Genomic DNA, 12,659 nt, shown 5'->3' on the forward strand with positions numbered 1-12,659 from the left:
TCCAAACTGTTGTATGATTCTGTGCTGGGACAGGCAGGCCAAGGTTCCCTGAGGAACAGCTATCATCCTTGGAGAGCAGTGACCCACCACTTCCAGCAGGTCCCAGCCTTCAGCTCCAGACTTCCTATCTAAATTTGTTTTCCCTTCTGTTTTCTTTTTTTCCAGTTAATCTTCACATACAGTCTCAGCTGCCCTTCATGAATTACTGTCTCTGTTCTCCAGGCCCCTCCAGAACCAAAGAAAAATTTTATATTGCAGGGCAAGGTTTCTCAGGGAAGATCAATATAACTTTATAGTCAAATCATGCCTATTTTCTAATGATACTCAAGAATTTTTGTGCTGTTTTTAACTGAGACCGAAGTCCATCCTTAGGTTGGCATGCAGCTTGGAAAATTTCAGGCCAAACAGCTCAATTTTGGCCAAGTGATAAATAATTGAACTCATTCCCCCTGCTAATTATTTCATTACTGTAACACAGCCATCACTGAAGCAGTGGGTGTAGCCTCAGAGAGAACAAACATGCGCCCCAGCAGGGCTGGGGAAGGAATTACTGGGCAAGGAACAGCTCTGCAAGTTTTTGCTCTTACAGAAATTCTAGGAAAGGTTAAAGAGCCCCGCAGAGACTCTGGAACCTCAGGAATTCTGCAGGGTTGGGAATAGAGCGTGGCATCAGTGATCCAGAGCTCTCAACATGCAGGGCTGATGAACTGATCCAGCAAGAAAGCCTTGCTCACCTGCTGAAAAACAGTAGAATTGTGGTTTTTTCTGTGAAACTTCATGGCTGGAACAATTGAGAGGTTAAATTCTTCTGAAGTGGGATAGGAGAAGGGGTGGCATGACATCGGGAAGGTTTATGGCTTTGCACAGTCGAGCCTTTGTTTCCTCACACTTTATTCCCATTTTATTCCTCTTAAGAAAAAAAAAAGGGGGGGGGGAGAACAGAGAAAGAAGCCTAGCTGCTTTAAACATGTTATCAGTTAAGAGTTAGAGAGATAACACAGGTGAAGTTGGTACCAAGGGAGCGTTTGAGCAGCCTGCGGTTCAGCCGCTGGGGTGGGAGGGGAGCGCGGCACCAGCAGAGGCTCCGCTGCTGAGCTTTGAACTGGATCAGATGCTTGAGGGTAATTAAGCACACAAGACTTCCCCCTTTAAACAAAGGCTCAGAAGGGAGTCTCCCTGTTTTCTGTGCTGTTAATCATCAGGAGGAGAGAAGAATGTGTAAACGAAGAAAGACAAGATGGTGCTGTTTCAGCGAAGGATGTCAGGCCCCAGCAGGATGCCTGCTCGAGTTGCATCTCAATAAATAATAAGCACTTGTTATGCTAATAGTCGCTATTTCCAATAACATGGTTTGCATACAGATCATATGCATGTTAATCACACTGTGCACGTAGCCAGTAATGCACATCTTAGGTCTTGTCTTTAGCATTTTCGTTTGTAAAATGACAGCAGAGTGTTATTGAAGATTGCAAAGTTTTCAAGTGCAAATAAATAGCTGATAGAATAAAGAGCCAGATAGCCCTGAGATAACCAGGGACAATTGTGGAAGAAACCCAGGATTAGTGTCACTTCTGGCCCCGACAACATGTGTCCTTGCACCTGATTATAATGAAAATAAAATGAAACAAAAGGCTTGATAATGCCATGAGGCACGATGATAATAATTAACCCCTTGTTGGTTTAATTACTACAGTGCAGGCTTGTGAACGCTGCTGTACCTTTATACCAGAACACGGAGTTTAGTAGTGCCAGTCTGACTTTTTGTCACCTGTGGGGGGGACAGGTGAGGCCTGGCTCTGTGGAGAGATGGGATAGTGTGGGGGCAGAGTTACTCCCTGAAAAAATACTTTGCATCTTGTGGCCATAGTGTTTCTGACCCTCAGCAAGGCTGGACTTTTAGTAGAGCTGGGTCTGAAGGGCAGCTCCTCGTAGTCTTCCTTCTCTTCCCTCCTTTTCCTCACATCTCTCGGATGTCTAGCATTTCTCATTTTATTTTGGCTTAAAGGAAGTTCTCACTTGTCCTCCTGACCCGCTGACTTCAATAAGATGAGTAGAAACTGGTCAAGATGAGAGTGCTGAATGGTAGGAGTGAACGATGCCCCATGAAATGTCGTGCTGTGACAGCTGAGGTGGTTGCAAACAGAGCCACTTTGGGATCTTCAGATGTGCATCTGTAAAGCATTAATGCAGCACCAGTTCAGGAATCCCTGAACTGTGTTTCACTGTGTAGCTGTGTCTTCTGTATTTATAGCTGTACTGATGTATTTCTAATAGTATTCTGACAACACTGAGCCCTGCTTGCACCTTACTATTTACAATGAAATTTAAAAAAACCCACCAAAACACCCGTGGAAAACCCCAACCTGTAGTATCTTGGGAAAAGATCTGAGAGTTATTACAGGGCATTCCAGACTAAATATTTAACATGGTTCCTAAGGTATGTAGAAGAAATATCTGTTAGGAAACTGCAAGAAAATAATTGACAAGTCATTACCAGATTTATTTTTTTCAGGTATCAGATAATCTGGGCCCTACAAGGCACAAGATGTTCGGAATTAGTAGTTCAGTTTCAAAAGAAAATAACTGTTACATGCAATAGCTCGTCACATCAGCATTCCCAGGTGATCTACAGCTACGACTTTATTAGGACTTAATGGAGGTCAGGAGTTCACCTGGGCAAGCTGTGATTACCACAGGTGTTTATGAGATAAGGAGATTCATGAAGGACTCACCTCCGATCAGCTGCAGTTTTTAAATGTTAGTTTAAATGGAGTGATTTGTCTGACAGGCTTGGGGGTTTCTTACTTTCTTACTGCTCCATTCTTTTTTTTTTTCTAGAGCAAAAATGTTGAGTCCATAAGGGTTGCCTGTGTTGTAAACAAAACCTGGGAGCTAGGAAAGACCTTTTTTTTTTTTTTTTGAAAAAGCATGCACTAATTAGAACTGCTGGCTTGTAGGTAATGGTGTCATTCAGTTACCTTTTTGTTAGAAAGATTCTAAATCTACAAAACCCTTGTTTTTTATGACCAGGCTTAGATAACAGTGGCAGGGAGGGGGGAAACGTCTGAAATTCTATATTGCATTAAGAGTCTGCTGTGAATTTGGAAATGGCAAGTGAGTCTATTTGACAGACAATACCAATAAGAATAAGAAGAACCCCCAATTCACATGGGAAAGCACATCCAAAAGAGTGGAAATATTTTACAGGGTAACCCGAGGAAGAGCCAAAGTCTTTTGGCTCAGATACAGTCTCTGGGACATCCTTATATTGTGGGGTGAAGTAGAGCCTTTTGTTTTATTAGAAAAAGGCAGATGAACTCTCAGAAAAATGCAGGAAAACTAATTTTTGTTGAAGTTGGGAGTTTGCATCTTTGCTCTTTGCCGATTACTCAGTTGAAGTGTTTATGTGGTTGGAAAGTTTATAGGCTCAGTGATACAGAGGATTTGCAAGCACTAAAGATCAAGCTATAATGATGCTAGCTTGATTTAATAGTTCTACTTTAATTAAAATAAATGAGTTTACTTTTCTAGTGGGATGGATTAGGTGTACAACATCCACAGCAACAATAAACAACTCTAAATGCAGAGATATCTCTAATTAGGGGGAGGCTGAAGCGATTAAGATGAGTAAACTCTATTGATCATAACTGAGCCAGGTTTGACTAAGATACATGTAGATGACAGCAGTGGTTTTACAGTGGGTGCTGTGACATGGTTAATGACCACTGTTGATGAAACACTAATGATTTTAGTATTTTATTGGGGGGGGGGGGGGGAGGGGGGTCTAAATCAAGGTTTACAGGACTTTTCAAAACCATCTTTCTGAGCTGTGCTCTACCTCGTAAAGAACTTTGCCCCTAGATTAAGGGTTTATGCAGCTTCTTTCACTCTCTGCTTCTGTTCTCTGCTCTATTGCTTGTTGACATAGACACGATGTTATAAAGCTCAAAAAACAAGCTGTAAATGATAAATGGGCATCTGTCATACATTCATCCCAAAGCAGCTTTTCAGAGTCCTGAGAAGAAAGGAATCATGCCAGCTGCACTATTTTTATAATTTTTATGAGGGATCAAGGTGAAAATCTTGACAGTTCCAGAAGACAGCAAAGTCTGACAACAACATAGAGGTAAACTGTTTACTCTCTTCAGCAGTTTAGATCCAAAGAATTGAATCTTTTTCCTTAGCCCGTGGCATTTGTGTTCAAATCTGTGACTGGCAGTTTTATGGTCTTTGGAAAGAGGACTGATTCTTATGGTTTGGAGAAGGATGCAAAGGAAACTGCATTTAAATCAATGAGAATGATACATCATCCTTGTGTTTCACTACATTAACTGCATTTTAAGATCAGATTTTTTTTCCATTTTATCTAAACTGTTCTTACTAATGAGCTATTTGCCCTATTATATATATTTTTTTGTTGGATTTGTTTATTTGCTGTACCAATAAACCAAAATAAATAGCATAGAGAACATAGATACAAAAGCATATGCATTGTGTTCATAGTAAATATGTTGATATTATTTCTCACTCAAGGAGCCTGAGACTTGGTAAAGTGTTTAAATATAGAAGCAAATGTTTTGATCATCCAAGTATAACCCCTGGATTCAGCATTCATTTGGAATTCCTCTTGGATAATGACGTGCAAGCTGCATCGCTGCTCAGCATCCCCCCTTTTTACTGGATTATCTCCAGTTCCCTGCCTTTTTTTTCCCCTCTCTCCACTGCCACTAGAAAGTAGCCATTTGTGTTTATTCCCTCTGATGTGCTTATTCATTTGAAGTGGGTGTAGTGAGAACTGTGCCTCACAACTGTGCCGACACGGGTGCTCCGTGGAGGCTACTGGCACTTTTTAAAACAATCTTTGAAGTGCATGTAAAATGTTATAGAACCGTTTTTGATCATACACCACACATACAAAAGTACTCTTTTCCTCTCCATCAGGCATACTTCTCGCCTTGTGGCATTCTTTAGTGGTTGGTCAGTGAAAAGCAGTTCCTAGGAGGTGGATGCTAAGTCTGTCTCGTTGCTTTATCGATGCAGTAATTGCTAATCTTATTCCAAGTCATTCATCTTATCCCATATTTGACTTCTCTGGTCTTTTTGGGGGCCAGAATCCCTACTCTTCAAGTGAAGTTTTGCTGGGGGCCTTGCCTTAGGACTAAAAAAATCTCACTACCTTTCCCTAAATCTCTGCTTAGGTAGTTCCTGTGCATCACAATCCATACCTGTGCAGTCACTGATGATCCCTTTTTACTTTCTTCTGTGTGATACCACCTGAGGCTTATTTTCTACCATATCTCTTACTGAAGGTTTATGTTGCTTCCAGATTTCCTCTGGGTTTGACTAGAAGTACCTACCCAGGATTAAAAATTATATACGAGTTCAACAAGTTGGGATTTTTTTAAATTTCCTTTTACACAAAATGTCGTTTGTTTCGGTTGATACATAGAATTTCAGCCCTATAGCATCATGCATAATAGTTGTAATGGTGCGGCAGTGCTGCTGTAGTTCTGCTTTTATTTTCTCATGCAGATATTTAATCACTGAAAGCACTTTAAAAAGGTATATCTTTGTTCAATGTACCCAAGTTAAAAGGACTAGAAGTGTGTCCAAAAGCACGTTTGAGTCCGTTCAGAATATGTTTTGGTGTTGGAAATTTTTTTTTCCTCTCACTTTAATAATCTCAGTGTCCTTCAGGAGGAAAGAATTCAAAAAGAAATCTTGAAAAATTACCGCTGAGATTATTTTAATACATTGGTTTATCCATCTGTAATGGAGTCTCTTCCAGAGCAAAAGAGTGACAGATGCCTCATACCACATGTAATACAAGAGCTTACAAAGACTTGGAAGAGCAGTGTCTTTACAGCCTATGCTGCTTGTGTTCCTTTTAAAATCATTCCAGTCATCAAATGCACACATTTTATAAGCTACTAACTGATATATCTGGGATAATGAGGAAAAGAAAAAAAAAAAAGGAAATTAACATATTGCAGTAAACCCCCAATATCTGGGCGTTTTGGTGTTCTCCAAGGGAGAGCTTGACATGCAGCAGGATTTGCGCTGCTGTAACCCAGAATGCAAACCTGTAATTATGGTTTTAGGCCTTTGCAAGGAAGAATCAAACCACACTTTTCTTTGATAAGTTTCTTTTTTTTTTTTCCTTTTTTTTTTTTTTTTTCTGCAACCAGTTTTTTTAGCTCAATTTAGACCATGGTCACAGTTCTGCCTGAGGTTAATGGGAGTAGCACATGGGTGTGGGAGGAAAGAAAAGCGATTGGAGGTGCAGTGATTTTATGAGGCTGAGTATTAGGACACTTTGCAGCCTTTTCTAAGCAGCTGTTCTTTAGGTAAATTAATACCTGGGGTCTCTTTACTTCGCCCCAACTTTAACTACCATAAAAGAACTTAATGTAAAGCTGTTCACAGCTTATCTCACCCGATTGCTATGTGGAACTTCTAACACAAACGCTTTTATACACTGCAGCCATAACACACTAATCTTCTGAACTTCCTGACCCATAAAACTATGATTATTGCTACATGTAAAATTCATCTGGAAATATCCCTCTGTATTTAGTGTTATGGGTATTATGTTGCAAAATCCCTCTTCTGCAGTGGAAGGGGAGGACAATGGGGCTGCAGATGGGTGTGAGAGTGTAATGCTGTACCTTAATCCCGTGAACTTGGTTTTATTTGGAGTTGGTGATTCAACAGAGGCAGCGTTCTGGTTCTGGCTTTTTCCCTAGGTTGCAGTTTCAGATTTGGGGTTTGGTTTTTTTTTTAATTAGAATATTTCTGACTACTTTTTGCTTACCATTAGCCATGGGTCAGTCATTAATTTCTTACCCAGCTCCATGAGCAGGTAATTGGGAACCATCACGTGTGAGAGCTATTTGGATGAAGACAGGAAGGATGTTAGAGATTAAAAGAAAGCTTTGCTATTGCAGTTGTGATTTTTTTTAAGTATCTGACATATCTGAGAGTTATCTCTAGTCACTATTCTGCAATTAAAGTAAGGAATGAGAAGCAGTTTGCAGGATTTTTTTTTTTTTTTTGGTAGCAGGATAGCAGTTAGAATGCACCAGAGGCAAAAAAGGAATAATAATAGTCCATGAGGATCTCTCTGTGGATAATACATAGCTTTCTTTTGAAAAAGCCATGTGATTCTTGTCTAATCTTCAGCAAAGATAGTGACATCAGCAGCTTTGCATTTGTACACGTACACATCATGAAGGGGTGGGTTGGCTGCACTTTATGGTGCAAACGTACCAAAAAGCACAGGAATCATGTTTTTACATTTTTTTTTACTCATCACCAGGCTAACTTATAGATAATCATCCAGCTGAAAAAAAAAAAAATCTTAAAAAAATTTAAAATTCATCGAGCAGGCTTTAAAAAATTTAAAATGCGAATATTTGTGTTAAATGATGCTTTCCTAAGCCGCTTTTATTATTGGGATTGTTCTAAATTGCAAGTTGTCACATCCACCAGCCTCTAAATTACCCGTCCTCTGTGTTGCTATAGTTACACTGTAGCCACTAAAGTATAGACTCTGAGGTAGAAAGGCAAGCTCAGACTGCGACTCATTTATTTGAAGGTCTTGGCAGCAGAGTATCTCCACACAGTCTCTGTTTTATAACCTTTGAGTACTTGCATTTTAACTCTTTCAAGCAGCAATACCATGTCGTGCTAAAAAGGTGCTGAAATTTTGTTTAAGACAAGGGTGCTCAAACTGAGTTAATAAATGTATGGGTAGAGTTGACTTCTGACTGTTCTTTCTCTGATTTTTTGTTTTGGGCTGAGGGATTGATGATTTTTGTGAGGTGAGGGCAAGGCAACAGCATGGTGTTGTCTTCTCCCTTTCATCCATCCAGAAGGCTGCCCGTCCCCTTTCCGTGATCCCTTGCTGGTGACCTCACTGGTAGCAGAAATATATCGTGGTTGGATTTGAAGTGTAGTTCCTTGCTTAGTGACCAGACCTTCCAGTAATAATGGAAGTGGCTTTTGCATATTCCACAGACTCCTTACACATCTACTTGTAGCATTTCTCGCACCGATTCCGTTCTGCTCACAGTGACCTTCAGCCATTTCCCTGCTTCTTCAGACACCCATGGACTTCTTACCCTCTCACAAGTCTTCTACTCCAGCCTTCCATGCCAAACTAGCCCCAGTTATCCAATACCATTCGTTTTCCTTCATACCATTTGTATCCAATCCCATCATTTCTGTTGTTATTACCATTCCTCTCCTGTTTCTTGTATTTTGGGGTACACGTGTCATTTCTGGCTCAGTGCCCATTAGCACTCGGGAGACTCCAAGAGTGATGAGTCCACATGGATTACAAGTGACCAGCTTTCCAATTCTCACTGTCTTCCAGGTTTTCTAAGGTTTATTTCCAGGTTATGTTCATGCAGAGTAAGGGTAACTACTGCCTCTGAGCACTACTGCTCATGGTAAATAGAGCTGGTGTAATTTCCCATAGTGGGGAAAAGAAAAACAAACCCCACGTGTATATCAGAATGCAGAGGTCTGGGAAGAATCCTGTCAGGAAGTATTTATATTAGGCTAAAATAAGAGCTAACCACCATAAATTTTATCAACCAAATATGCATAAATAACCATCTCTGTTCTACTTGAAATAAAGGGAAGTAGTAAGCCCCCCCTCCCTTACTTTACAGCACTAAATAAGGATAAGTCAGATAAATACTGCATATCTTATCTCAGTTTCTTAAGGTCTCTGCTGGAGGTACCAGTGGATAAATTGCTATTTTCAGTACCATTCATACTGAAAATATTTTTCTGCCCTCTCCCTCAAAAAAAAAAAAAAAAAAGTGTATTTTACCAGTATTCCGAATATTTTATATTAAAACATTTTGGGTATGTCTCCTGCTACTTTCACGTAAAACTCCAGCTGTTTCAGCTGAATTCCCTCTATACAAGCAGAGTAAGAAAGGTGCTTCTAGAGATTGTAGTGTTTTAGCTGAGGTGAAATGTTGTCATTTAGTACCTTCAAGCTCAGGGTTGCTGACATGAGCTTTTACTTCGTGGGATACGGTACGTGATCTGGAGGCACCAGTCTGCCTGGTTCCTGCCATCAGCTTACATGGCTGACCCAGTCCCAGCAGAAAGTCTTGACCTCTCACTTTTCCAGCACTTCAGAGGTTAATTTTGTTGAGGGATCAGATTTCTTTCCAGGGGAAGTTTCTGATGATCACCTTCTAGCTAGGCTTTACTTTCCAGTGTCTCTCGGAGCTGCTGAATGTGGAGGGCTCTGTTGGAAAACAACCTTGCTCCAACTTCTTTTTTTTTTTTCTTTTTTTTTTTTTTCTGAGCCTCTTCCTAGATAGTCAAGTTTCAGGCTGGTTTATTTAGGGAGGGGGGGTGTTGGATGGTAGCCTAATGAAGGTATCAACCTGCAAAATAAATCTGAGCCCCTTCCCTGGGATTCTTCATGGGCAACAAGGTGGAGAAGCGCTTTGGCCAGGGAATATTGCAAGGTAAGAAAGAGATTTTCTGCACTTTTGAAATCACGGGAGTGTGTTGTGTTACACCTTTGTGTGAGGAGGTTTAGCCATGTAAATACTGGCAGCGGTGGAAACACATGAGATGATGGATAAATCTGAGAAACTTCCTCTCTGTGCTGTTTCTTTTGAATCACTGAATGAAATCAATAGATTTTTAAGCAGATTGCAAATATTTGAATAACATAATAGAAAATTCCCTGTCTGAGAACTGACGCCTATTACTGGATCTGCTTTCTCTGGCTCAGTTTCGTGATTCTGGGAGGTTTGTCGATACTCACAGGTTGCAATCTAACCAGCTATCTTTCCACTAGCGTTAAGGCTTTTAGTCTCAGAAAACTTTGGGGCTTTGTTATTTTTTTTAGCACTTTTAAGTCCGTTTTCGGTGCAAAGGAGGTACCTCTGTGGGAATGAGCTCACTCTGCAGGGAAACAAAGGCGTGTGTGAGTCTGTTTCAGGCCAGATCCCAGCCCGGAGTGCACTTGCTTTTTACAACATAACATCCAGTTCTTATTCTCACTCCTGTGCAGATTTCTGTTGGCTTACTGATTTGTCTGAGTAAGGTTACGAGATCCTTTTCCTTCTCGTAGTTCCTTTCAAATAAGCCTAATTTTAAAGGCTGACACAACCCTGGTGTTATTGGTACTATTTAGAATGTTGGTAGGAAAGAAACCTTGCCTTCAGAGTTGGTAGTAGCTGACATCTTCCACACAACTCCATTTTACAAAGAATAAAGTGTTTGACTTGAATTAGGTGTCTGTCTGTTCTACAAACCACTGGTGTGATAACAACGCTTGTTTTTCAGCGGTTTGGCTTCCTGAGGGGCAGTGCTGTGCCCTGTGATCCGATTAAAACTTCTTGTTGCCAAGTTCAGCTTTTATTTTAAGATACATTTCAGCAGGCTGTGATGCATTCAGACAATTTCTGTTGGTTTCCTCCTTTTTTTCTGAGGGAAGAAGAGTGTGCAAATGTGTGCATTAACTTTGTCTCCATGTGCTCGGCTGCAGCTGATGCTGCTGTGAGACAGGAGCAGTTCTCAAATCCGTTTGCTGTGCGCAGGTTTTTGCCTTGATCCACCTGTGCAGAAGATTTGCAGTGTATTTAGAGTAAGGAAAAACTTAATAGTGACTGAGAATTGCTGGGAGTCTTCATGCATATATGTTTATCACATCTTCATTTTGTGCCTGCGTGCTTTTCGCTTGGGGTTTTATAATCTGCAGACCTGAAAGATTTGCAACTGGTGTCAGTAGTGGAGTTAGAGTGGATAGATTAAAACAAGAGTGGGAAGAGAAGGAGCCATATTCTACCTGCCAGCTGCAGGAGGTTTTGGCTCTGGGGGTGTTCAGAATCCACCTTTTCCTGGGTGAGGCTGCCCAGTGAGTGGTCCCAGTCTGCCACTTGTGCTGGTCGAGTGATCCCTGGCCAGAGGGCAAATGGCCACGGGGCAGGTGAGTCCAGCCCCATGAGCCTTTCAAAAGCGCTGCTCAGCAGCAGGGAATTTAAATGCATCTTGCATAGTTTTGTTTCCATACTGCCCTTCATTCCTTTCCCTACAAATTTTTGTTACATCAGTCCTGTAAGAATTGAGGTAATTTATTCTTTTTCTTCTTGGTGTTTAACCCTGGTTTCGTTGTGTTTTGGAGCCTCTGATGAGGCAGCTGCCAGGTTCCAGTAACTGCTGGTGAGCTGCTGAGCTCTCACCAGCTCAGTCCAGTGCTGGAGGAGCTTGTGGGCAGGAGGTGGGTGTCAGAAACTATGTCAATCTGTTCAGTGAGTGCTGCCCCTTCTTCAAGTCAAAACTTGAACTGTGTCTTTGTGCAAGGGGGTGATGTGATCCAGAGTATCTGCTCTTGGGGAAGGAGTAGTAAGAAAGAGGTACTGGTGAGTAAGGCAGGGTAAGAAACCCTCACAGCCTAATCTTTGCTTGTCATAATTGTCCGTCCCCAGGGCAGGTCACCTTCTCTGTCTGCCTTTCTTAAGGAGATGTTTGGGCTGGGACCTTGCTGAGAGGGAGCAGGAGGCATATTGCAATGGTGACCTACTCCTGGATCTCTGCCAGGGACCTCCTCCCCATTCCCTCATTCCAGGGGGACTGCAGGGAGCTGGGGCTGGTCCATCGCTGCATCCCCAGCGGCCTGGCCTTGACCCCTGGATTTGTCCAGTCCGTCGCTGTCACATGTACACTTTGGAGGGATTTATTTTCTGGAAGGCACCTTTGGTGGCTTTGTATGTAAACAAGGATTTCTGACTTCGATTAGAAGGCTTTTCTCAGCACTTCTTACTGTCATGGAAACAAAGGCAGGACAAACAAAGCTTGTTTTTTAACGTGGTGACTGAGATTTAATGCTGACCTTAATGTGATGCGAAGACGCTGGTTTTGTTTTCCAGCTTTCACTGAAGTCAGTGTAGTGGCACAGATATGATCAGGGATGAGTGTTAATCCCAGGACCTTCAGAGCAGGAAGGTGAGAGTGCTGCTGGCCAAGGGGGTGCTTTGTGCACCCCGTGTAGAGCTGATCTGTAAACTGCTTTATAAACACAGCGAGTCTTCAGGCAGAATGGTAAATGGGGAACACCAAAAAATACGGTTTATAGGTTTTGAGTGCAGGAAAGGGGTAGCTGGTAGCTGGTTGTAGTATTGTACACTAAATTTTGCAGACCTAGCTGGGAGTTCCTCTAGCACTCGGGTCACAGGCTCTGGTTTCTCCCCTTTCCCCGAGGCTGTGGAGGTGCCGGAGGAACCCTGTTTGTGAACAACGGCCAAAAAAACAAGTTCCACCAGTCAGGCACTTTGCAACTGAATACAGTTGTGCTGGCTGCTGGCTCAGTGACTCCAGACAGCCCTGGCTGAAGGGGCTCTGAGCAAAGCCTGCAGGTGAAGAAGGTGCCACTGGAATAACTGCAGGATATGATGAGGTTCAGTGGAAAGTCAGTTTGTTAGGGGAAGCTTTAGGGTGTTTCAAATGGTAACTCCCTGAGATTAGCTGGATTTAGCAGGTCCTATGTGTGTGTGCTCAGCTGTGTTCAACTCTGACAATGGCTTGGTCAAATTCCTGGTTAGATTTTAAGGGGCAAAATAAAATCCAGTGTTATTTTTATAAGGTTATTAGCACTGATATAAAAAGATTAAATGAAAAGA

General features: G+C 41.8%; 1 protein-coding gene across 7 annotated transcripts in view; it reads left to right on the forward strand.

Annotated features, from left to right (window-relative positions):
- Window positions 1-9,368: 9,368 nt before the first annotated feature.
- The window catches only part of NAV2 (neuron navigator 2), a 57,639-nt gene continuing 54,348 nt past the window's right edge, over window positions 9,369-12,659 (forward strand). For 5 of the 7 annotated variants that reach the window (XM_027908095.1, XM_027908098.1, XM_027908097.1 and 2 more), the window contains exon 1: window positions 9,369-9,497. In XM_027908095.1, coding sequence (XP_027763896.1) covers window positions 9,400-9,497 — 98 coding nt within the window. In that variant the 5' untranslated portion in view covers window positions 9,369-9,399. The remainder of the gene's footprint in view (window positions 9,498-12,659) is intronic. The other 2 variants (XM_027908101.1, XM_027908102.1) reach the window with 1 other exon arrangement.

This window comes from Empidonax traillii, unplaced genomic scaffold (genome assembly GCF_003031625.1).
Source record: "Empidonax traillii isolate 1590-97213 ecotype Southwest subspecies unplaced genomic scaffold, ASM303162v1 scaffold1613:size82663, whole genome shotgun sequence".
Classification (NCBI taxonomy): Eukaryota; Metazoa; Chordata; class Aves; order Passeriformes; family Tyrannidae; genus Empidonax; species Empidonax traillii.